The sequence below is a fragment of the Manacus candei genome, unplaced genomic scaffold (assembly GCF_025592945.1).
Source record: "Manacus candei isolate 608988 ecotype Guabito, Panama unplaced genomic scaffold, ASM2559294v1 h1tg000590l, whole genome shotgun sequence".
NCBI classification, from domain to species: Eukaryota; Metazoa; Chordata; class Aves; order Passeriformes; family Pipridae; genus Manacus; species Manacus candei.
In genome coordinates this window covers 1-23,375 of record NW_026138638.1, presented here as the reverse complement: position 1 = coordinate 23,375, position 23,375 = coordinate 1, and the positions used below count along the sequence as shown (strand labels likewise).

At 62.0% G+C, this 23,375-nt stretch overlaps 1 protein-coding gene and 3 long non-coding RNA genes across 4 annotated transcripts; 2 read left to right on the top strand and 2 right to left on the bottom strand.

Annotated features, from left to right (window-relative positions):
• Positions 1-1,937: 1,937 nt before the first annotated feature.
• Positions 1,938-21,690, bottom strand: LOC127466077 (multiple epidermal growth factor-like domains protein 8; the record flags this gene model as incomplete). The annotated part of the gene is given in 12 exon segments (XM_051776679.1): positions 1,938-3,376; positions 4,823-4,888; positions 5,924-6,255; positions 8,763-8,880; positions 10,504-10,634; positions 11,607-11,777; positions 13,866-14,058; positions 15,997-16,156; positions 17,396-17,645; positions 19,391-19,605; positions 21,478-21,655; positions 21,657-21,690. Coding segments are annotated over 12 exon segments (3,287 nt in total), but the record flags the coding sequence as incomplete, so codon positions are not given.
• LOC127466076 (uncharacterized) lies at positions 3,524-4,256 on the bottom strand. Its single transcript, XR_007902590.1, has 3 exons — positions 4,164-4,256; positions 3,915-3,974; positions 3,524-3,638 (listed from the first exon to the last, which is right to left on the bottom strand). It is a non-coding gene; the product is annotated as an uncharacterized LOC127466076 (long non-coding RNA).
• Positions 3,553-4,647, top strand: LOC127466074 (uncharacterized). Its single transcript, XR_007902588.1, has 3 exons — positions 3,553-3,636; positions 3,706-3,903; positions 4,507-4,647. It is a non-coding gene; the product is annotated as an uncharacterized LOC127466074 (long non-coding RNA).
• On the top strand, positions 5,294-5,828 carry LOC127466075 (uncharacterized). The gene is made up of 3 exons (XR_007902589.1): positions 5,294-5,362; positions 5,633-5,740; positions 5,792-5,828. It is a non-coding gene; the product is annotated as an uncharacterized LOC127466075 (long non-coding RNA).
• Positions 21,691-23,375: the final 1,685 nt, after the last annotated feature.

Below are 23,375 nucleotides of genomic sequence, written 5' to 3'. Positions count from 1 at the left end.
CCAAAATTTGGGGACAACAAATTTGGGGGGTTTCACCCCAAAAACAGGTTTAAAGAGGGGGGAGACCCCCCCAAAATAGGGGAGATCCCCCCCCAAAATATCGGAGCGTTGAGTGAAAAGGGGGGGGGAATATTGGGGTGACTCCCCCAAAATTATCCCCCCCCCCAAATTTGGGGGCCCTCCCCAAAATTTGGGGTCCCGAAGTCCCCCCAACCCCAAAATCCCCCCCCACCCCAAAATTTGGGGTCTTGGAGCCCCCCCAAAATCGTGTCCCCCCAAGTCCAGGGTCATCCCAAAACCCCCCAAAATCGTGTCCTCCCTCCCCAAATCTTCTCTCCCAACCCCAAAATCCCCCCAAAATCTTTCCCCCCCCCCAAATTTTTAACTGCGGCGCCACTTCCGCGCACGTGACCCGGCGCCGACCAATCAGTGAGCACCTTTGATGGAGACCGGACACCTCCGACCAATCAACGCTCGTGTTTTTCCGACCACGTGACGCACCGCGACCAATCAGCGCCGGGTGGCCCCGGGGCGTCGCCATGGCGACGGAAACAAATCCGTCACGTGACCCGGAAGTGGCACCAAAATGGCCCAAATTTGTCCCAAAAGTCTCACCGGGGGGGTCCCCGTGGCCCCAAAAGTGTCCCTGTGGCCCCAAAGGGGTCCCCAGGAATGTCCCCAAAGTGTCCCCAAGGGAGTCCCCAAAGTGTCCCCAGAGGGGGTCTCTGTGTCCCCAAGAGGCCCCAAAATCACCCCAAAACGTCCCCAAAAATTGTTCCCAAAGCTCATGTGTCCCCAAAATGTCCCCAAGCTCGCGCTGCCCCCAAATTCGGTGGGGATTTTCACCCCAAAAATACGCTCGAGGAGGGGAATAGTGTTTGTTTATTGACTGGGAGGGGGCACAAATTGGGGTCCCAACCCCCAAAATCCCCCCCAAAATCGTGTCCCCCCTCCCCAAATCTTCTCTCCCCTACCACCAAACCCCCCAAAACACCCCCAAAAATCGTGTCCCCCCCAGCCTGAGGTCACCCCAACCCCCCCCAAATCTTCTCTCTCAACCCCAAAATCCCCCCCAAACCCTCCAAAATCGTGTCCCCCCTCCCCAAATCTTCTCTTCCAACCCCCAAATCCCCCCCAAAATCGTGTCCCCCCTCCCCAAATCTTCTCTCCCAACCCCCAAATCCCCCCCAAAATCGTGTCCCCCCTCCCCAAATCTTCTCCCCCCGACCCCCAAACCCCCCAAAACACCCCCAACCCCTCCAAAATCGTGTCCCCCCTTCCCCAAATCTTCTCTTCCAACCCCAAAATCCCCCCCAAAATCGTGTCCCCCCTCCCCAAATCTTCTCTCCCAACCCTCGACCCCCCCCAAATTGTGTCCCCCCTCCCCAAATCCCCCCAAAATCGTGTCCCCCCTCCCGAAATCTTCTCTCCCAACCCCAAAATCCCCCCCAAAATCGTGTCCCCCCTCCCCAAATCTTCTCTTCCAACCCCCAAATCCCCCCCAAAATCGTGTCCCCCCTCCCCAAATCCCCCCAAAATCGTGTCCCCCCTCCCCAAATCTTCTCCCCCCGACCCCCAAACCCCCCAAAACCCCCCAAATCCCCCCAAAATCCCCCCTCAGAGCGCCATGGAGGTCAACTCGTGCCCCACCAGCCCCCCTTTCCTGGCCGGGGGCGCCCCCCCCGAGGCTCCCCCCGCCGCCCCCCCCCCAAATTCGTGCAGCCCCTGGCGCAGGGTGACCAGGGCCGAGGCCAGGGCGGCCCTCGGGGGTCCCCCGGGACCCCCGGGCAACTGAAGGAGCAAAGTGGCCACCGCGGCCACCCCGTCCTCGGTGGGCTCCAAAGTCACCGGCCCCGCCCCCGGCCTCGGAGGGGGGGGGTGGGGGGCGATTTTGGGGGGTCCCGGGTGGGATTTGAAGGCTGGGGGGGTCAGGGGGGTCATGGCCAGGGGAGGGGGGGAAGGGAAGAGGGGTTTTGGGGGGGGGCGGGAGGGGAAAGGGGGGTTCAAAAGGGGGTCCCAGGGGGGCGGGGGGGGGCGCGGGAGGTGGGGTTGGGGGTCCCGGGGGTGGGGTTGGGGGTCCCGGGGGGGATTTTGGGGGTCCCGGGGGTCCCTCGGAGTGGCCAGGAGGGGGTTTTGGGGGTCCCGGGGGTGGGTTTGGGGGTCCCGGGGGTCCCTCAGAGTGCCCAGATGGAGATTTTGGGGGTCCAGGAGGGGCTTTTGGGGGTCCCTGGGGTGGGTTTGGGGGTCCAGGAGGGGGTTTTGGGGGTCCCGGGGTGACTTTTGGGGGTCCCGGGGGGGGTTTTGGGGGTCCCGGGGGTCCCTCGGAGTGCCCAGGTGGAGATTTTGGGGGTCCCGGGGCGACTTTTGGGGGTCCGGGAGGGGATTTTGGGCCTCCGGGAGCGGATTTGGGGCGTCCTGAACCCTCTGGTTGCCCAACCAGCCCTTCTGGTGGCCCAGGGGGGTCTCCTGGTGGCCCGGGGGGTTCTTTGGACCCTCCAGGGGCAAATTTTGGGTCTCCAGGGGCGGATTTTGGGGGTCCCTCCCCTCCCCTTGTTCGCCGCCCTCCGCCTTCTGGTTGGCCAACCGTTGGCTCGGCCAACCCTGGTGGCCCAACCGGCCCTCCTGGTGGCCCAGGGGGTTCTTTGGACCCTCCAGGGGCAAATTTTGGGTCTCCAGGGGCAGATTTTGGGGCTCCACCCGCAGACTTTGGACGTCCGGCTGCTCTCCGCCCTCCGCCTTGCGGTTGGCCAACCGTTGACTCGGCCAACCCTGGTGGCCAAACCGGCCCTCCTGGTGGCCCAACCGGCCCTCCTGGTGGCCCGGGGGGTTCTTCGGACCCTCCAGGGGCAAATTTTGGCTCTCCAGGGGCGGATTTTGGCGGTCACCGCCCTCCGCCTTCCGGTTGGCCAACCGTTGACTCGGCCAACCCTGGTGGCCCCCCCGTCCCCTCCGGTGGCCGCCGGGGCGCGGCTCGCGGGGCTCGAAGCACACGGTGACCCGGGCGAAGGGCCGGGCGGCCATCTTGGACATCTCCTGGCGGTGCCGGCGCCGCTCGTGCCGCGCGTCCAGGCCCTGCTTGGCCTTCCAGAGGAGGACGCAGAGGGCGAGGAAGAGGAAGAAGCAGGAGAAGAAGACGGAGAAGAAGACGAAGAGGTCGATGTGGGCCTGGTCCTGCCGGAAGAAGAGGAGCCCCTGCGACGGGCCCGGCCCGCCCAGGACCAGCAGGTAGAAGCGGGTGGACTTGAGGGGGTGCCGGGCGTGGGGGTAGGTGAGGACCAGGCGGTCGCGGACCCCCCGGACCACCAGGGCGGGCACGGGCTCGCGCACCGTCAGGTAGGTCACCAGGCCCTGGGCGCGCTCCTCCCGCAGCGCCGGCGGGCCGCCGGTGTGGCCGGTGTGGCCACTGGGGTCGCTGGGAGAGGCGTCGGGGTCTTCGGGGCCACCAGTTTGGCCAATATGGCCAGTGGGGTCACTGGGGTCACTGGGAGAGGTGTCGGGGTCTTCGGGGCCACCAGTATGACCAGTGTGGCCACTGGGGTCACTGGGGTCACTGGGAGAGGTGTCGGGGTCTTCGGGGCCACCAGTATGACCAGTGTGGCCACTGGGGTCACTGGGAGAGGCGTTGGGGTCTTCGGGGTCTTCGGGACCACCAGTATGACCAGCACGACCAGTTTGGCCAATATGGCCACTGGGATTGGTGTCGAGGTCTTCAGGGCCACCAGTATGACCAGTGTGGCCACTGGGGTCACTGGGAGAGGCGTCGGGGTCTTCGGGGCCACCAGTATGACCAGTTTGGCCAATATGGCCAGTGGGGTCGCTGGGAGAGGCGTCGGGGTCTTCGGGGCCACCAGTATGACCAGTGTGGCCAGTGGGGTCACTGGGAGAGGCGTCGGGGTCTTCGGGGTCTTCGGGACCACCAGTATGACCAGCACGACCAGTTTGGCCAATATGGCCACTGGGATTGGTGTTGAGGTCTTCAGGGCCACCAGTATGACCAGTATGACCAGTATGGCCACTGGGGTTGGTGTCGGGGTCTTCGGGGTCTTCGGGGCCACCAGTATGACCAGTATGGCCACTGGGATGGGTGTTGAGGTCTTCAGGGCCACCAGTATGACCAGTGGGGTCACTGGGAGAGGCGTCGGGGTCTTCGGGGTCTTCGGGACCACCAGTATGACCAGTACGACCAGTTTGGCCAATATGGCCACTGGGGTCGCTGGGAGAGGCGTTGGGGTCTTCGGGACCACCAGTATGACCAGCACGACCAGTTTGACCAATATGGCCACTGGGATTGGTGTCGAGGTCTTCAGGGCCACCAGTATGACCAGTGTGGCCACTGGGGTCGCTGGGAGAGGCGTTGGGGTCTTCGGGGTCTTCGGGACCACCAGTATGACCAGCACGACCAGTTTGACCAATATGGCCACTGGGATTGGTGTCGAGGTCTTCAGGGCCACCAGTATGACCACTGTGGCCACTGGGGTCACCGGGAGAGGTGTTGGGGTCTTCAAGGCCACCAGTATGACCAGTGTGGCCACTGGGGTCACTGGGAGAGGTGTTGGGGTCTTCAGGGCCACCAGTATGACCAGTATGGCCACTGGGATCGGCGTTGGGGTCTTCAGGAGCTCCAGGGCCACCAGTAGGACCAGTGGGACCGGTGCTGGAGTCTTCAGGAGCTCCAGTATGACCAGTATGACCAGTAGGACCAGCGTTGGCATCTTCAAGAGCTTCAGGGCCACCAGTAGGACCAGTATGACCAGTGCTGGAGTCTTCAGGAGCTCCAGGGCCACCAGTGACACCAGTATGACCAGTAGGACCAGTGCTGGCGTCTTCAGGAGCCCCAGGGCCACCAGTGCCACCAGTAGGACCAGTGTCAGCAGCTCCAGTAGGACCAGTGGCACCAGTGCCACCAGTCCCAGCACCGGTTCCTCCAGTCCTTCCAGTGCCAGAGGTGCCACCACCAGTTCCACCAGTCCCAACGGTGCCACCGTGACCAGAACTGGTCCCACCAGTCCCAAAGGTGCCACCACCAGTTCCACCAGTTCCTCCAGTCCCACCACCACCAGAACCAGTCCCAGAGGTGCCACCAGTCCCAGAACTGGTTCCTCCAGTCCCACCAGTGCCAACGGTGCCACCACCACCAGAACCAGTCCCACCAGTCCCACCACCAGTTCCTCCAGTCCCACCAGTCCCACCACCAGTTCCTCCAGTCCCACCAGTCCCAGAACTGGTTCCACCAGTCCCACCAGTCCCAAAGGCCCCACCACCAGTTCCTCCAGTCCCACCAGTCCCAGAACTGGTCCCTCCAGTCCCAAAGGTCCCACCACCAGTCCCACCAGTCCCAAAGGTGCCACCACCACCAGAACCAGTCCCAGAACTGGTCCCTCCAGTCTCACCAGTCCCAAAGGTGCCACCACCAGTCCCTAGAGCTCCTCCAGTCCCACCAGTCCCAGAACTGGTCCCTCCAGTCCCAAAGGTGCCACCACCAGTCCCACCAGTCCCAGAACTGGTTCCTCCAGTCCCAAAGGTGCCACCACCAGTCCCACCAGTCCCGCCACCACCAGAACCAGTCCCAGAGGTGCCACCAGTCCCAGAACTGGTCCCTCCAGTCCCAGAACTGGTCCCACCAGTCCCAAAGGTCCCAAAGGTCCCACCACCAGTTCCTCCAGTCCCACCAGTCCCAGAACTGGTCCCTCCAGTCCCAAAGGCCCCACCACCAGTTCCTAGAGATCCTCCAGTCCCACCAGTCCCAGAACTGGTCCCTCCAGTCCCAGAACTGGTCCCTCCAGTCCCAAAGGTGCCACCACCAGTTCCACCAGTTCCTCCAGTCCCACCAGTCCCAGAACTGGTCCCACCAGTCCCACCAGTCCCAGAACTGGTCCCACCAGTCCCGAAGGCCCCGCCCCCAGTCCCCCCAGTGCCCCCAGTTCCCCCAGCCGCCCCCGCCCCCTGCACCCTGACGAGGTGCCGCCCCGTGCCGGGCTCCACGTCCACGGCGAAGGTGTCGTAGGAGGTGGCCACGAAGAGGTCGACGGCGCCGAAGGTGACGTCCAGCGTGACCCGGATGTCCACGTTGGTGAACTTGGGCTGGACGGCGAAGAGGACGGCGCGGCCGGCGGGCAGCGGGCGCCGCTGGGGCGGGGGGAAGCAGTGGCTCTGCGACCAGGGGTCCAGGCAGTACTCCTGCTCCACGGCCAGCAGCCGGTAGCACTGCTGGCCGCCCACCGGGTGGCCCTGGAAGGAGTCGCGGCACTTGGAGCACTGCGGGGACACCGGAGACGGCGTTGGGAGGGTCGTCGGGGTCAACGGGGTCAACGGTGTTGGTATCAAGGTCAACGGGGGGTCAACGGGGTCAACGGTGTTGGTATCAAGGTCAACGGGGGTCAACGGGGTCAATGGGGGGTCAACGGGGTCAACGGGGGGTCAACGGGGTCAACGGTGTTGGCATCAAGGTCAACGGGGGGGTCAACGGTGTTGGCATCAAGGTCAATGGTGTGGGTGGGGAAGGGGCTCAGACCACCCTGGTGGCATTGGAAGGGTCATCGGGGTCAATGAGGTCATCGGGGGTCATTGGGGGTCAATGGTGTTGGCGGGGAGGGGGCTCGGACCACCCAACTGACCAGGTGACCCCCATGACCACCGGGTGGCCCTGGAAGGAGTCGCGGCACTTGGAGCACTGCGGGGACACCGGAGGATGGCATTGGAAGGGTCATCGGGGTCAACGGGGTCAATGGGGGTCATTGGGGGTCACTGGGGGTCATTGGGGGCCATTGGGGGTCAATGGTGTTGGCGGGGAAGAGCCTCGGACCACCCAACTGACCAGGTGACCCTGGAACCAGTCCCCGGCACTTGGGGACATCAAGAATGTCACTGGAAGGGTCATCAAGGTCATCGAGGTCATCAAGGTCAACGGTGTTGGTGGGGAAGGGGTCAGATGACCCTGGTGGCATTGAAAGGGTCATCAAGGTCATTGAGGTCATTGGGGGTCATTGGGGGTCATCGGTGTTGGCGGGGAAGGGTTCAGACCACCCTGGTGGCATTGGGAGGGTCATCGGGGTCAATGAGGTCATTTGGGGTCAACGGGGGTCATTGGGGGTCATCGGTGTTGGCGGGGAGGGGCTCAGACCACTCTGGTGGCATTGGAAGGGTCATCGGGGTCAATGAGGTCATCGGGGGTCATTGGGGGTCAATGGTGTTGGCGGGGAGGGGGCTCGGACCACCCAACTGACCAGGTGACCCCCATGACCACCGGGTGGCCCTGGAAGGAGTCGCGGCACTTGGAGCACTGCGGGGACACCGGAGACGGCGTTGGGAGGGTCGTCGGGGTCAATGGGGTCAACGGTGTTGGCATCAAGGTCAACGGTGTTGGTGGGGAAGGGTTCAGACCACTCTGGTGGCATTGGAAGGGTCATCGGGGTCAATGAGGTCATTGGGGGTCAACGGGGGTCATTGGGGGTCATTGGGGGTCAATGGTGTTGGCGGGGAAGGGGCTCGGACCACCCAACTGACCAGGTGACCCCCATGACCGCGTCCCCACCAGGTGGGCCTGGAAGGGGGTCCTGGGACTTGGGGACACCAGAAACGTCCCCCCAGGTGCCTCACCTGTCCCAAATGTCCCCCCAGGTGTCCCACCTGTTCCCAGGTGTCTCACCTGTCCCCAATGTCCCCAATGTCCCCCCAGGTGTCCCACCTGTCCCCAGGTGTCTCACCTGTCCCCAATGTCCCCAATAGTGTCTCACCTGCCCCCAGGTGTCACACCTGTCCCCAATGGGGTCCCACCTGTCCCCAGTGCCCCCCCAGGTGTCCCACCTGTCCCCAGTGTCCCCAATAGTGTCTCACCTGTCCCCAGGTGTCTCACCTGTCTCAAATGTCTCCCCCAGGTGTCTCACCTGTCCCCAGTGTCCCCATCAGTGTCTCACCTGTCCCCAATGTCCCCCCAGGTGTCCCACCTGTGCCCAGGTGTCTCACCTGTCCCAAATGTCCCCAATAGTGTCCCACCTGCCCCCAGGTGTCTCACCTGTCCCCAGGTGTCTCACCTGTGCCCAGGTGTGCTCACCTGGTGCTTGTAGCAGTCCCCAACGCCCCCCCAGGTGCCTCACCTGTGCCCAGGTGTGCTCACCTGTCTCAAATGTCCCCCCAGGTGTCCCACCTGTCCCCAATGTGCCCCCACCTCTCTCACCTGTCCCCAGGTGTCTCACCTGTCCCCAATGCCCCCCCAGGTGTCCCACCTGTCCCCAGGTGTCTCACCTGTCCAGGTGTGCTCACCTGGTGTTCGTAGCAGCCCCCCACGCCCCCAATGCCCCCCCACCTGTCCCACCTGTCCCCAGGTGTCTCACCTGTGCCCAGGTGTGCTCACCTGGTGCTTGTAGCAGCCCCCAACGCCCCCAATACCCCAATAGTGTCTCACCTGTGCCCAGGTGTGCTCACCTGGTGTTTGCAGCAGTCCCCAACACCCCCAACGCCCCCCCAGGTGCCTCCCCTGTGCCCAGGTGTGCTCACCTGGTGCTTGCAGCAGCCCCCCACGCCCCCCCAGGTGCCTCCCCTGTGCCCAGGTGTGCTCACCTGGTGCCTGTAGCAGCCCCCAACGCCCCCAATACCCCAATAGTGTCTCACCTGTGCCCAGGTGTGCTCACCTGGTGTTTGCAGCAGTCCCCAACACCCCCAACGCCCCCCCAGGTGCCTCCCCTGTGCCCAGGTGTGCTCACCTGGTGCCTGTAGCAGCCCCCCACGCCCCCCCAGGTGCCTCCCCTGTGCCCAGGTGTGCTCACCTGGTGCCTGTAGCAGTCCCTGCGGTCGGGGCAGGTGCCGCTCTCGGTGTTGTTCTGGCAGGGACAGCCCGTCCCGTCCAGCTCGTTACAGGTGTCGGCGTGGCCGTTGCACTGGCACCTGCGGGGGGGGGGGGGGGGGGGGACAGGTGAGGCACCTGGGGCAGGTGAGACACCTGGGGGAGCACCTGGGGCAGGTGAGACACCTGTACAGGTGATACAGGGGGTACAGGCCATACACCTGTACAGGTGACACACCTGGGGCAGGTAATACAGGTGACACACCTGGGGCAGGTGAGACACCTGGGGGAGCACCTGGGGCAGGTGAGACACCTGTACAGGTGATACAGGGGGTACAGGCCATACACCTGTACAGGGGACACACCTGGGGCAGGTAATACAGGTGACACACCTGGGGCAGGTGAGACACCTGGGGGAGCACCTGGGGCAGGTGAGACACCTGTACAGGTAATACAGGTGACACAGGTGACACACCTGGTACAGGTAACAAACACACCTGGTGCAGGTGACACACCTGGCACAGGTAATACAGGTGACACACCTGGTGCAGGTAACAAACACACCTGGTGCAGGTGACACACCTGGTGCAGGTAACAAACACACCTGGTGCAGGTGACACACCTGGCACAGGTAACAAACACACCTGGTGCAGGTGACACACCTGGCACAGGTAACAAACACCTGGTGCAGGTGACACACCTGGCACAGGTAACAAACACACCTGGTGCAGGTGACACACCTGGCACAGGTAATACAGGTGACACACCTGGTACAGGTAATACAGGTGGTGCAGGTGACACACCTGGGGCAGGTAATACAGGTGACACACCTGGGGCAGGTGAGACACCTGGGGACACACCTGGGGCAGGTGACACACCTGTACAGGTGATACAGGGGGTACAGGCCATACACCTGTACAGGTGACACACCTGGGGCAGGTGACACACCTGGTACAGGTAATACAGGTGGTGCAGGTGACACACCTGGCACAGGTAATACAGGTGGTACAGGTGACACACCTGGCACAGGTAATACAGGTGGTACAGGTGACACACCTGGCACAGGTAATACAGGTGAAACACCTGGCACAGGTAACAAACACCTGGTACAGGTGACACACCTGGGGCAGGTGAGACACCTGGGGACGCACCTGGGGCAGGTGACACACCTGTACAGGTGATACAGGGGGTACAGGTCATACACCTGTACAGGTGACACACCTGGGGCAGGTAATACAGGTGACACACCTGGTACAGGTAATACAGGTGGTACAGGTAATACAGGTGGCACAGGTGACACACCTGGCACAGGTAATACAGGTGACACACCTGGGGCAGGTGACACACCTGGGGGCGCACCTGGGGCAGGTGACACACCTGTACAGGTAATACAGGTGGTACAGGTGACACACCTGGCACAGGTAATACAGGTGGTACAGGTGACACACCTGGCACAGGTAACAAACACACCTGGAGCAGGTGACACACCTGGCACAGGTAATACAGGTAATACAGGTGACACACCTGGCACAGGTAATACAGGTGGTACAGGTGACACACCTGGCACAGGTAACACACCTGTCCAGGTAACTCACCTGGTGCAGGTGCCGTCGAGCAGGAAGAAGCCGGGCCGGCAGGTGTCACACCTGTCCCTCCTCCCCCAGCCCTGTACCTGCCCCAGGTGACTCCCAGGGGCTGAACACACCTGTCCAGGTGTGGCTCACCTGGTGCAGGTGCCGTCGAGGAGGAAGAAGCCGGGCCGGCAGGTGTCACACCTGTCCCCCAGGCTGTTGTTGCCGCAGCCGACGCAGACGGCGTCGGCCTCGCTCGGCCCCTCCGTCAGCCAGGTGTGGATCTGCGCAGGTGAGGCGGGGACAGGTGAGGGGGGACAGGTGAGAGGGGACAGGTGAGAGGGACACCTCCCCCTCCCCCAGACCAGGTGACACCTGGACAGGTGACTCCCCCCCCATCCAGGTGTGTCCCCCCCCCATCCCAGGTGTGTCCCCCTCTCATCCCAGGTGACCCCTCCCATCCCAGGTGTGTCCCCCCCCCATCCAGGTGACCCCCAGACCAAGTGACACCTGTCCAGGTGTGTCCCCAGGTGTGTCCCACCCCCCCAGGTGTGTCCCCAGGTGTGTCCCACCCCCCCAGGGGTGTCCCCAGGTGTGTCCCACCCCCCAGGTGTGTCCCCAGGTGTGTCCCCAGGTGTGTCCCCCCCTATCCCAGGTGTGTCCCACCCCCCCAGGTGTGTCCCCAGGTGTGTCCCACCCCCCCAGGTGACCCCCAGACCAAGTGACACCTGTCCAGGTGTGTCCCCAGGTGTGTCCCCCCCCTATCCCAGGTGCGTCCCACCCCCCAGGTGTGTCCCCAGGTGTGTCCCACCCTCTCAGGTGTGTCCCCAGGTGTGTCCCCAGGTGTGTCCCACCCCCCAGGTGTGTCCCACCCCCCCAGGTGTGTCCCCAGGTGTGTCCCCAGGTGTGTCCCACCCCCCCAGGTGTGTCCCACCCCCCAGGTGTGTCCCCAGGTGTGTCCCACCCCATCCAGGTGTGTCCCCAGGTGTGTCCCAGCCCCCAGGTGTGTCCCCAGGTGTGTCCCACCCCCGCCCAGGTGTGTCCCACCCCCCAGGTGTGTCCCCCCCTATCCCAGGTGTGTCCCACCCCCCCAGGTGTGTCCCCAGGTGTGTCCCACCCCCCCAGGTGTGTCCCCAGGTGTGTCCCCAGGTGTGTCCCCCCCATCCCAGGTGTGTCCCACCCCCCCAGGTGTGTCCCCAGGTGTATCCCCACCCCCCAGGTGTATCCCCACCCCCACCCAGGTGTGTGCCACTCACCAGGTGGGGCTCCAGGGGGTACCTGCGGGGGTCCCTGCGGGCCCGCTCCAGGTCGCCCCGCCCCAGGCACACCTGGGCGTGGTGGCGGCAGAAGGAGCTGCAGGGCCGGCAGGTGCCCCCCCCGAGGGCGGAGCCCACGAACAGGGGGCGGCACCGCTCGCACTGCGGGCCCTGCGCAGGTGAGGGGGGGACAGGTGAGGGCAGGTGAGGGATCAGGTGAGATCAGGTGAGCTCAGGTGAGCTCAGGTGAGGGCAGGTGAGCTCAGGTGGGGGGGGACAGGTGAGCTCAGGTGAGTGCAGGTGAGCACAGGTAAGGGCACAGGTGAGCTCAGGTGAGTGCAGGTGAGCACAGGTGAGGGATCAGGTGAGGGTAAGTGAGGGCACAGGTGAGCTCAGGTGAGTGCAGGTGAGGGCACAGGTGAGCTCAGGTGGGCACAGGTGAGGGCACAGGTGAGCACAGGTGAGCTCAGGTGAGTGCAGGTGAGGGCACAGGTGAGCTCAGGTGAGCGCAGGTGAGTGCAGGTGAGGGCACAGGTGAGCTCAGGTGAGGGCACAGGAACCCCCTACCCCCCTCCCAGCCCCTCCCAGCCCCTCCCTGAGCTCACCTGAGCCCACCTGAGCTCACCTGGCTTTACCTGCCCCACACCTGAGCTCACCTGCCCCACACCTGAGCTCACCTGAGGTCACCTGAGCTCACCTGAGCACACCTGCCTCACACCTGAGCTCACCTGAGGTCACCTGTATGCCACTGCAGCACCTCAGCCAGGTGTGTTGGGACCCCCCACCCCCCTCCCAGCCCCTCCCTGAGCTCACCTGGTCTCACCTGAGCACACCTGGCTTTACCTGCCCCACACCTGAGCACACCTGAGCTCACCTGAGCACACCTGCGCCCACCCAAGCATCGCTCTGGCACCTCACCCAGGTGCGCCCGTGGGCGTGGCCCCCTCCCAGCCCCTCCCACCCCCCTCCCAACCCCTCCTACCCCCTCCCTGAGCTCACCTGAGCACACCTGAGCTCACCTGGTCTCACCTGTATGTCACTGTAGCACCTCACCCAGGTGCGCCCGCGGGCGTGGCCCCATCCCAGCCCCTCCCACCCCCCTCCCAGCCCCTCCCTGAACACACCTGAGCTCACCTGAGCTCACCTGAGCACACCTGAGCTCACCTGTATGCCACTGGAGCACCTCACCCAGGTGCGCCCATGGGCGTGGCCCCACCCCAGCCCCTCCCAGCCCCTCCCTGAGCTCACCTGCCCCACACCTGAGGTCACCTGAGGTCACCTGAGGTCACCTGAGCACACCTGCCTCACACCTGAGCTCACCTGAGGTCACCTGTATGTCACTGCAGCACCTCAGCCAGGTGTGTTGGGACCCCCCACCCCCCTCCCAGCCCCTCCCTGAGCTCACCTGGCTTTACCTGCCCCACACCTGAGCACACCTGAGCTCACCTGCTCCCACCCAAGCATCGCTCTGGCACCTCACCCAGGTGCGCCCGTGGGCGTGGCCCCACCCCAGCCCCTCCCACCCCCCTCCCAACCCCTCCTACCCCCTCCCTGAACACACCTGAGCTCACCTGAGCACACCTGAGCTCACCTGTATGCCACTGTAGCACCTCACCCAGGTGCGCCCGTGGGCGTGGCCCCACCCCAGCCCCTCCCAGCCCCTCCCTGAGCTCACCTGCCCCACACCTGAGGTCACCTGAGGTCACCTGAGGTCACCTGAGCACACCTGCCTCACACCTGAGCTCACCTGAGGTCACCTGTATGTCACTGTAGCACCTCAGCCAGGTGTGTTGGGACCCCCCACCCCCCTCCCAGCCCCTCCCTGAGCTCACCTGGCTTTACCTGCCCCACACCTGAGCACACCTGAGCACACCTGAGCTCACCCAAGCATCACTCTGGCACCTCAGCCAGGTGTGCTGGGACCTCCCACCCCCCTCCCAGCCCCTCCCTGAGCTCACCTGAGCACACCTGAGCTCACCTGCCCCACACCTGAGCTCACCTGAGCTCACCTGGTCTCACCTGTATGTCACTGCACCACCTCACCCAGGTGTGCTGGGACCCCCTGCCCCCTTCCCAGCCCCTCCCTGAGCTCACCTGAGCTCACCTGGCTTTACCTGCCCCACACCTGAGCTCACCTGAGCTCACCTGGTCTCACCTGAGCTCACCTGTATGCCACCGTAGCACCTCACCCAGGTGCGCCCGTGGGCGTGGCCCCCTCCCAGCCCCTCCCACCCCCCCCAGCCCCTCCCCGCCCCCTACCTGCGTGTTGTTGTGGCACCTGAGGCAGGTGTGGCGCTGGGCGGGGCCGGCGCAGTCGCTGTGGCCGTTGCAGGCGCAGGGCGTGGCGCAGGCGGGGCCCACGAAGCCGAAGTGGCAGCGGCAGGTGTCGGGGGCCACGCAGGTGCCGTTGGCGCAGCCCTGGGCGCACACGGGGCGGCACTCACCTGTGGAGCTGGGGGAGGGGGGGGGCGCACCTGAGCACACCTGGGCACAGCTGGGCACAGCTGGGATACACCTGGGCACACCTGGGGTTGATATCACACACCTGGGACACACCTGGGACACACCTGAGCACACCTGGGCACAGCTGGGATACACCTGAATACACCTGGGCACACCTGGGACACACCTGAGCACACCTGGGGCTGGTATCACACACCTGGGGCACACCTGGGACACACCTGGGATACACCTGGGCACACCTGGGCACACCTGAGCACACCTGAGACACACCTGGGACACACCTGGGGTTGGTATCACACACCTGGGACACACCTGGGACACACCTGGGCACACCTGGGGCTGGTATCACACACCTGGGGCACACCTGGGACACACCTGGGCACACCTGGGGCTGGTATCACACACCTGGGACACACCTGGGACACACCTGGGCACACCTGGGGTTGATATTGCACACCTGGGGCTGGTATCACACACCTGGGACCCCTCTGAGCACACCTGGGCACACCTGGGTCACACCTGGGCACACCTGGGGCTGGTATCACACACCTGGGGTACACCTGGGGTTGATATCACACACCTGGGACACACCTGAGACACACCTGGGTCACACCTGAGCACACCTGGGGTTGGTATCACACACCTGGGACATACCTGGGACACACTGAGCACACCTGGACACGACCCCTGGGACACACCTGGACACACCTGGACACACCTGGGACACACCTGGGACACACCTGGGTCACACCTGGACACACCTGGGCACACCTGGGACACACCTGGGATACGCCTGGGGCTGGTATCACACACCTGGGACACACCTGGGCACACCTGGGACACACCTGAGTACACCTGGGGCTGGTATCACACACCTGGGACACACCTGGGACACCTGGGACACACCTGGGACACACCTGGGGTTGATATCACACACCTGGGACACACCTGGGCACACCTGGGACACACCTGGGACACACCTGGGCACACCTGGGGCTGGTATCACACACCTGGGACACACCTGGGACACACCTGGGACACACCTGGGATACACCTGGGGCTGGTATCACACACCTGGGACACACCTGGGACACACCTGGGACACACCTGGGGCTGGTATCACACACCTGGGACACACCTGGGACACACCTGGGCACACCTGGGGCTGGGTATCAGACACCTGGGACACACCTGGGACACACCTGGGGCACACCTGGGCACACCTGGGACACGCCCTGTGCAATTATCATACACCTGGGACTCACCTGGGTACACCTGGGACACACCTGGGACACACCTGGGACACACTTGGGACACACCTGGACACACCTGAGCACACCTGGGGCTGATATTGCACACCTGGGGCTGGTATCACACACCTGGGCACACCTGGGCACACCTGGGGCTGGTATCACACACCTGGGACACACCTGGGACACACCTGGGTCACACCTGGACACACCTGGGTCACACCTGGACACACCTGGGCACACCTGGGACACACCTGGGATACGCCTGGGGCTGGTATCACACACCTGGGACACACCTGGGCACACCTGGGACACACCTGAGTACACCTGGGGCTGGTATCACACACCTGGGACACACCTGGGACACCGGGGACACACCTGGGACACACCTGGGGTTGATATCACACACCTGGGACACACCTGGGCACACCTGGGACACACCTGGGACACACCTGGGACACACCTGGGGCTGGTATCACACACCTGGGACACACCTGGGCACACCTGGGACACACCTGGGGCTGGTATCACACACCTGGGCACACCTGAGCACACCTGGGACACACCTGGGCACACCTGGGGCTGGTATCACACACCTGGGACACACCTGGGCACACCTGGGGCTGGTATCACACACCTGGGACACACCTGGGCACACCTGGCCCCCCCCCCCTCACCTGTCGGGGGTGTAGCCGTGGCGGCAGGTGCAGGTGAAGCCGCGGGGCAGGTCGCGGCACACCTGGCTCTCGGCGCAGGTGTGGTGCCCGTTGGCGCACTCGTCCTCGGGGGGGCACGACAGGTACGACCAGAGCCCCCCCTCGCAGGGCTCCGACACACCTGGGCAAGAGAGAACACACCTGAGAGCCCCAAAACACACCTGGGAGCCCCAAAAACACACCTGGAGACACCTGAGAGCCCCAAAACACACCTGGGAGCCCAAAAACACACCTGGGAGCCCAAAAATCCCCCCCATAACCCCCCCAAATCCCCTTTAAACCCCCCCAAAATTCCCCCAAATCCCCCCATAACCCCCTTTAAACCCCCCCAAATCCCCTTCAACCCCCCCATAACCCCCCAAAATCCCCCCATAATTCACCCAAACCCCCTTTAAACCCCCCCAAGTCCCCCCATAACCCCCCAAACTCCCCAAACCCCCCCATAACCGCCCCATAACCCCCCCAAATCCCCTTTAAACCCCCCCAAACTCCCCAAACCCCCCCATAACCCCCCCAAATCCCCCCATAACCCCCCCAAACCCCCCCATAACCCCCAATTCTCCCCCCATAACCCCCCCAAACCCCCTTCAAACCCCCCAAAACCCCCCCATAACTCCCAATTCTCCCCCCATAACCCCCCAAACCCCCCCATAACCCTCCAAACCCCCCCATAACCCCCCCCAAACCAAGACCCCCCGACCCCCTCCGACCCCCCAAACCCCCTCCTTACCCTCCGTGGGCCCCCCCAGCCCCCCCTGCAGGCAGGTGCCCCCCCCGTTGTGCCCCCTCCGGGCCCCCCAAACCCCCCCCATAACCCCCCCAAACCGCCCCATAACCCCCCATAACCGCCCCATAACCCCCCCAAATCCCCTTTAAACCCCCCCAAATCCCCTTTAACCCCCCCAAACCTCCCCAAAGCGCCCCATAACCCCCCCAAATCCCCCCATAACCCCCCCAAACCGCCCCACAACCCCCCAAATCCCCTTTTAACCCCCCCAAATCCCCCCATTTTTCCCCCAAATCCCCCCATAGCCCCCCCCAAACCGCCCCATAACCCCCCCAAATCCCCTTTAACCCCCCCCCAGACCCCTCCTTACCCTCTTGGGGCCCCCCCAGTCCCCCCTGCAGGCAGGTGCCCCCCCCGTTGTGCCCCCTCCGGGCCCCCCAAATCCCCCCAAACCCCCCCATAACCCCCCCAAACCCCCCCATAACCCGCAATTCTCCCCCCATAACCCCCCCAAATCTCCCCATAACCCCCCCAAACCCCCTTTAAACCCCCCCAAACCCCCTTTAAACCCCCCCAAACCCCCCCCATAACCCCTCCAACCCCCCCCAAACCCCCTTTAAACCCCCTCCTTACCCTCCGTGGGCCCCCCCAGCCCCCCCTGCAGGCAGGTGCCCCCCCCGTTGTGCCCCCTCCGGGCGCACCACCCGCAGCGGGGTCTCCTCAGGCACTGGGAGCACTGGGGGGCCCCCGAGCACTCCTGGGGGGAGGGGCACAGCTCGGACCCCCCCTCCCCCCCTCCCCCACCACCGGGGACCCCCCCCCGGATCAAGCGGCCGCACCCCCCGGCCAGGCAGCGCAGGGGGACCCAGCTGGGGCTCAGGCACTGTGGGGGGGGGGAAGGAGAGGGGGAAAAAAGGGGGGTTAGGGGGGGTCGGGGACCCCCAAAAACCCCCAAAACCACCCCAAAATTGCCCTGAAATCCCCAGGGCTGACGGATCCCAAAATGACCCCAAAACGACCCCAAAAGACCCCCCAAAATCCATCAAAATCGAGAAGAATTTAAGAAGCCAAAATGACCCCAAAACGATCCCAAAACGACCCCAAAAGACCCCCCAGAGACCCTCAAAACCCCCCAAAACTGAGAGAATCCCGAGAACCCCAAAATGACCCCAAAATGACCCCAAAAGACCCCCCAGAGACCCCCCAAACAGAGAGAATCCCAAGAATTCCTAAATGGTCCCAAAACGACCCCAAAAGACCCCTCAGAGACCCCCAAAACTGAGAGAATCCCAGGAATCCCAAAATGACCCCAAAATGTCCCTAAAACGACCCCAAAACCCCCCCAAAACCTCCCTGAGAGCCCCAGGGCTGACAGATCCCAAAACGACCCTAAAACGACCCCAAAAGACCCCCCAAAATCCGCCCAACCCCCCCCAAAACCCCCCAAAATCCCCCCATAACCCCCCCAGTTCCCCCTCAGAACCATCCCAGGACCCCCAAATCCCCCCCAAATCCCCTTTATACCCCCCCAAAGCTTCCCATAATCCCCTTTATTCCCCCCCAAACCCCCCCATAACCCCCCCAAGTCCCCCCAAATCCCCTTTAAACCCCCCATACCCCGCTTTATTCCCCCCCAAACCTCCCCAAATCCCCTTTAAACGCCCCCATAACCCCCCCAAATCCCCCCATTACCCCCCCAAATCCCCCCATAACCCTCTTTATTCCCCCCATTACCGCCCCAAACCCCCCCAAAACCCCCCAAATCCCCTTTAAACCCCCCCAAATCCCCCCATAACCCCCCCAAACCCCCTTTAAACCCCCCCAGACCCCCTCACCTCCCCCAGGTGCACGCTCCACTCGCAGTGCTGCCACCCCCCCAAACCCCCCAAAACCCCCCATAACCCCCCATTACTCCCCCATAACCCCCCCAAATCCCCCCATAACTCCCCCCAAGCCCCCTTTAACCCCCCCATAACCCCCCCAAATCCCCCCATAACCCCCTCCCCTTTTACCTGTGCCCCCCAAATCCCCCCCAAATCCCCCCAAATCCCCCCATAACCCCCCCATAACCCCCCAACTCCCCCCATAATCCCCTTTATACCCCCCAAACCCCCCTTTATTCCCCCCCAAACCCCCCCATAACCCCCCCAAATCCCCCCATAGCCCCCCCAAACCCCCCCAAATCCCCTTTAAACCCCCCCATAACCCCCCCAAATCCCCTTTAAACCCCCCCATAACCCCCCCAAATCCCCTTTAAACCCCCCCAAGTCCCCCCATAACCCCCTCCCCTTTTACCTGTACCCCCCCAACCCCCCCCCAAATCCCCCCATAATCCCCCCAAATCCCCTTTATAACCCCCCAAACCCCAAATCCCCCCAAATCCCCCCATAACCCCCCCAAATCCCCCCATAACCCCCTTTATTCCCCCCATAACCCCCCCAAACCCCCTTTAAACCCCCCACAGCCCCCCCAAACCCCCCCAAATCCCCCCATTACCCCCCCATGACCCCCCAAATCCCCTTTAAACCCCCCCAAATCCCCCCATAACCCCCCCCAAATCCCCTTTAAACCCCCCCAAACCGCCCCATAACCCCCCCAAATCCCCCCATAACCCCCCCAAAACCCCACCTGGCCCAGGTGCACGCTCCACTCGCAGTGCTGCCAGCCGCCGTCGGCGCCAGGTGAGCGCAGGCAGGCGGGGCAGGTGCGGTGCAGGTGGCAGGGGGCGGGGCAGGGCAGGGGCGGGGCCGACTCCACGGGCATGGGGGACACGTTGAGCAGCGAGTGGCTGAAGCAGGTCCAGTCGTAGGTGGGCTGCACGCTCAGGATGCGCCGCGTCTCACCTGGCCACAGGTGAGACAGGTGAGGTGGGACAGGTGAGAGGGGACAGGTAAAGGGGTGATTGGACCCCCCCAGTTTGGTCCCACTAGTCCCTACTGGTCCCTACTGGTGCCCCAGAGCACCCCCAGCCCCGGGGGGGGGTAAAGGTCAGGATGTACCAGGTCTCACCTGGGCACAGGTGAGGGCACAGGTGAGGGGGCACAGGTGAGATACAGGTGGGGTCAGGGGCTCCTGGGACCCCCCCAGTTTGGTCTTACTGGTCCCTACTGGTCCCTACTGGTGCCCAGAGCACCCCCAGCCCCGGGGGGGGTAAAGGTCAGGATGTGCCAGGTCTCACCTGGGCACAGGTGAGGGCACAGGTGAGGGGGCACAGGTGAGAGGGGACAGGTAAAGGGGTGATTGGACCCCCCCAGTTTGGTCTTACTGGTCCCTACTGGTCCCTACTGGTGCCCAGAGCACCCCCAGCCCCGGGGGGGGTAAAGGTCAGGATGTGCCAGGTCTCACCTGGGCACAGGTGAGGGCACAGGTGAGGTGGGACAGGTGAGAGGGGACAGGTAAAGGGGTGATTGGACCCCCCCAGTTTGGTCCCACTGGTCCCTACTGGTCCCTACTGGTGCCCAGAGCACCCCCAGCCCTGGGGGGGTAAAGGTCAGGTCTCACCTGGGCACAGGTGAGATGGGACAGGTGAGACAGGTGAGGGGGCACAGGTGAGATACAGGTGGGTGGGGGGCTCCTGGACCCCCCCAGTTTGGTCCCACTGGTCCCTACTGGTCCCTACTGGTTCCTATTGGACCCCCAGACTGTCTCACCTGGGCACAGGTGAGGTGGCACAGGTGAGACAGGTGAGGGGGCACAGGTGAGATACAGGTGGGTCAGGGGCTCCTGGACCCCCCCAGTTTGGTCTTACTGGTCCCTACTGGTCCCTAGAGCACCCCCAGCCCCGGGGGGGGTAAAGGTCAGGATGTGCCAGGTCTCACCTGGGCACAGGTGAGGGCACAGGTGAGGGGGCACAGGTGAGAGGGGACAGGTAAAGGGGTGATTGGACCCCCCCAGTTTGGTCTTACTGGTCCCTACTGGTCCCTACTGGTGCCCAGAGCACCCCCAGCCCTGGGGGGGTAAAGGTCAGGTCTCACCTGGGCACAGGTGAGGTGGCACAGGTGGCACAGGTGAGGGGGCACAGGTGAGATACGGGCGGGTGGGGGGCTCCTGGACCCCCCCCAGTTTGGTCTTACTGGTCCCTACTGGTCCTTACTGGTCCCTACTGGACCCCAAACCCCCCCAAATCCCCCCCCAACCCCTCACCTGTCCTCTTGAACTGCCTGGTCCACACTCACCTGCCCCGCCCTGGCACACCTGGGGCTCCCAAAAACCCCCCCAAGTCCCCCCATAACCACCCCAACCCCCCCCCAAATCCCATTTAATCCCCAAAAATCCCATTTAATCCCCAAAAAATCCCATTTAACCCCCCCAAAATCCCATTTAACCCCCCAACCCCTCACCTGTCCTCTTGAACTGCCTGGTCCACATGCACCTGCCGGCCCGGGCACACCTGGGGCTCCCCAAAACCCCCCCAAATCCCCCCAAAACCCCCCAGATCCCCCCATAACCCCCATAAACCCCCCCAAACCTCCTCATAACCCCCCAAACCCCCCTAAAATCCCATTTAAACCCCCCAAAATCCCATTTAATCCCCAAAAAATCCCATTTAAATGACCCCAAACGCCCCCAAAAATCCATTTAATCCCCCCAAAATCCCATTTAATCCCCCCAAATCCCATTTAATCCCCCAAAAAATCCCCTTTAAATGACCCCAAACCCCCCCAAATCTCCCCCAAACCCCCAAAAATCCCATTTAACCCCCCCAAAACCCTCACCTGTCCTCTTGAACTGCCTGGTCCACATGCACCTGCCGGCCCGTGCACACCTGGGGCAGTCGGGGGCGGCGCAGGAGGCCTCGGAGCAGTTGTGGGGGGCGAAGATCTCGCGCTGGTTGATGCGGCAATCGTTCTCCCGGCGGCACGAGCCCCCCGCCCCGATGCAGGCCCCCTCGGGGGCAGTTGGTGCACCACTTGCAGGGGGGGGGGGCCCTAAAATTAAATAAATTGGGATTTTAGGGGGTTTGGGGGAGTTACAGGGGGTTTTATGGGGATTTATTGGGATTTATTGGGGTTTTTTGGGGATTTATTTGGATTTTTTGGGGATTTTTTGGGGATTTTTGGGGATTTTTGGGGGATTTATGGGGATTTATTTGGGATTTATTGGGATTTTTTTGGGATTTATTTGGATTTTTTTGGGATTTATTGGGGTTTTATTGGGATTTTGGGGGGATTTATTGGGATTTTTGGGGGATTTTTTGGGGATTTTTTGGGATTTATTGGGATTTATTGGGATTTTTGGGGGATTTTTGGGGATTTATTGGGGTTTATTGGGGATTTATTGGGATTCATTGGGTTTTTGGGGGATTTTAATGGGATTTATTGGGTCTGGGGGGTATCTGGGGGGGTTCAGGGGGTGTTTGGGGGGGGTCTCCCCTCGTTCTCCCGGCGGCACGAGCCCCCCGCCCCGATGCAGGCCCCCTCGGGCAGTTGGTGCACCACTTGCAGGGGGGGGGGGGGTTCCTAAAAATTAAAAAAAAAGGGGATTTATTGGGGTTTTTTGGGGATTTATTGGGGATTTATTGGGTTTTTGGGGGGTTTAATTGGGATTTATTGGGATTTTTTGGGGATTTATTGGGATTTTTTTGGGATTTATTGGGGTTTTATTGGGATTTTTTGGGGATTTATTGGGGTTTTGGGGGGGTTTTAATTTGATTTATAGGGATTTTATTGGGTTTTGGGGGGTTTTAATGGGATTTATTGGGATTTTTTGGGGATTTATTGGGGTTTTGGGGGGGTTTATTGGGATTTATTGGGATTTTTTGGGGATTTTTTGGGGATTTATTGGGGAATTATTGGGTCTTGATGGGGATTTGGGGGGGTTTTATTGGGATTTTTTGGGGATTTTTTGGGGGATTTATTGGGGATTTATTTGGATTTATTGGATTTTTTTGGATTTATTGGGGTTTTTTGGGGATTTATTGGGGATTTATTGGGGATTTATTGGGATTTATTGGGGAATTATTGGGTTTTTGGGGGGTTTATTGGGATTTATTGGGGATTTTTTGGTGATTTATTGGGGATTTATTGGGATTTTTTTGAGATTTATTTGGATTTTTGGGCGATTTATTTGGATTTATTGGGATTTATTGGGATTTTTTGGGGATTTTTGGGGATTTATTGGGGTTTTGGGGGGTTTTTAATTGGATTTTTGGGGATTTATTGGAGTCTGGGGGGGTTTATGGGAGGATTTTTTGGGGTTTTATTGGGATTTATTGGGGATTTATTGGGATTTTTTGGGGATTTATTGGGGTCAGGGGGGGATTTGGGGGGGGTTATGGGGGGATTTGGGGGGGTTTTGGGGGGGTTTTATGGGGTTTTATTGGGATTTTTTGGGGATTTATTGGGGTCTGGGGGGGATTTGGGGGGGGTTATGGGGGGATTTTGGGGGGTTTTATTGGGATTTATTTGGATTTATTGGGATTTATTGGGATTTATTGGGATTTATTTGGATTTATTGGGGATTTATTGGGATTTATTGGGGGATTTATTTGGATTTATTTGGATTTTTTGGGATTTATTGGGGATTTATTGGGGATTTATGGGGATTTTTTGGGATTTTTTCGGGATTTATTGGGTTTTTTGGGGGGGTTTAATGGATTTATTGGGATTTATTG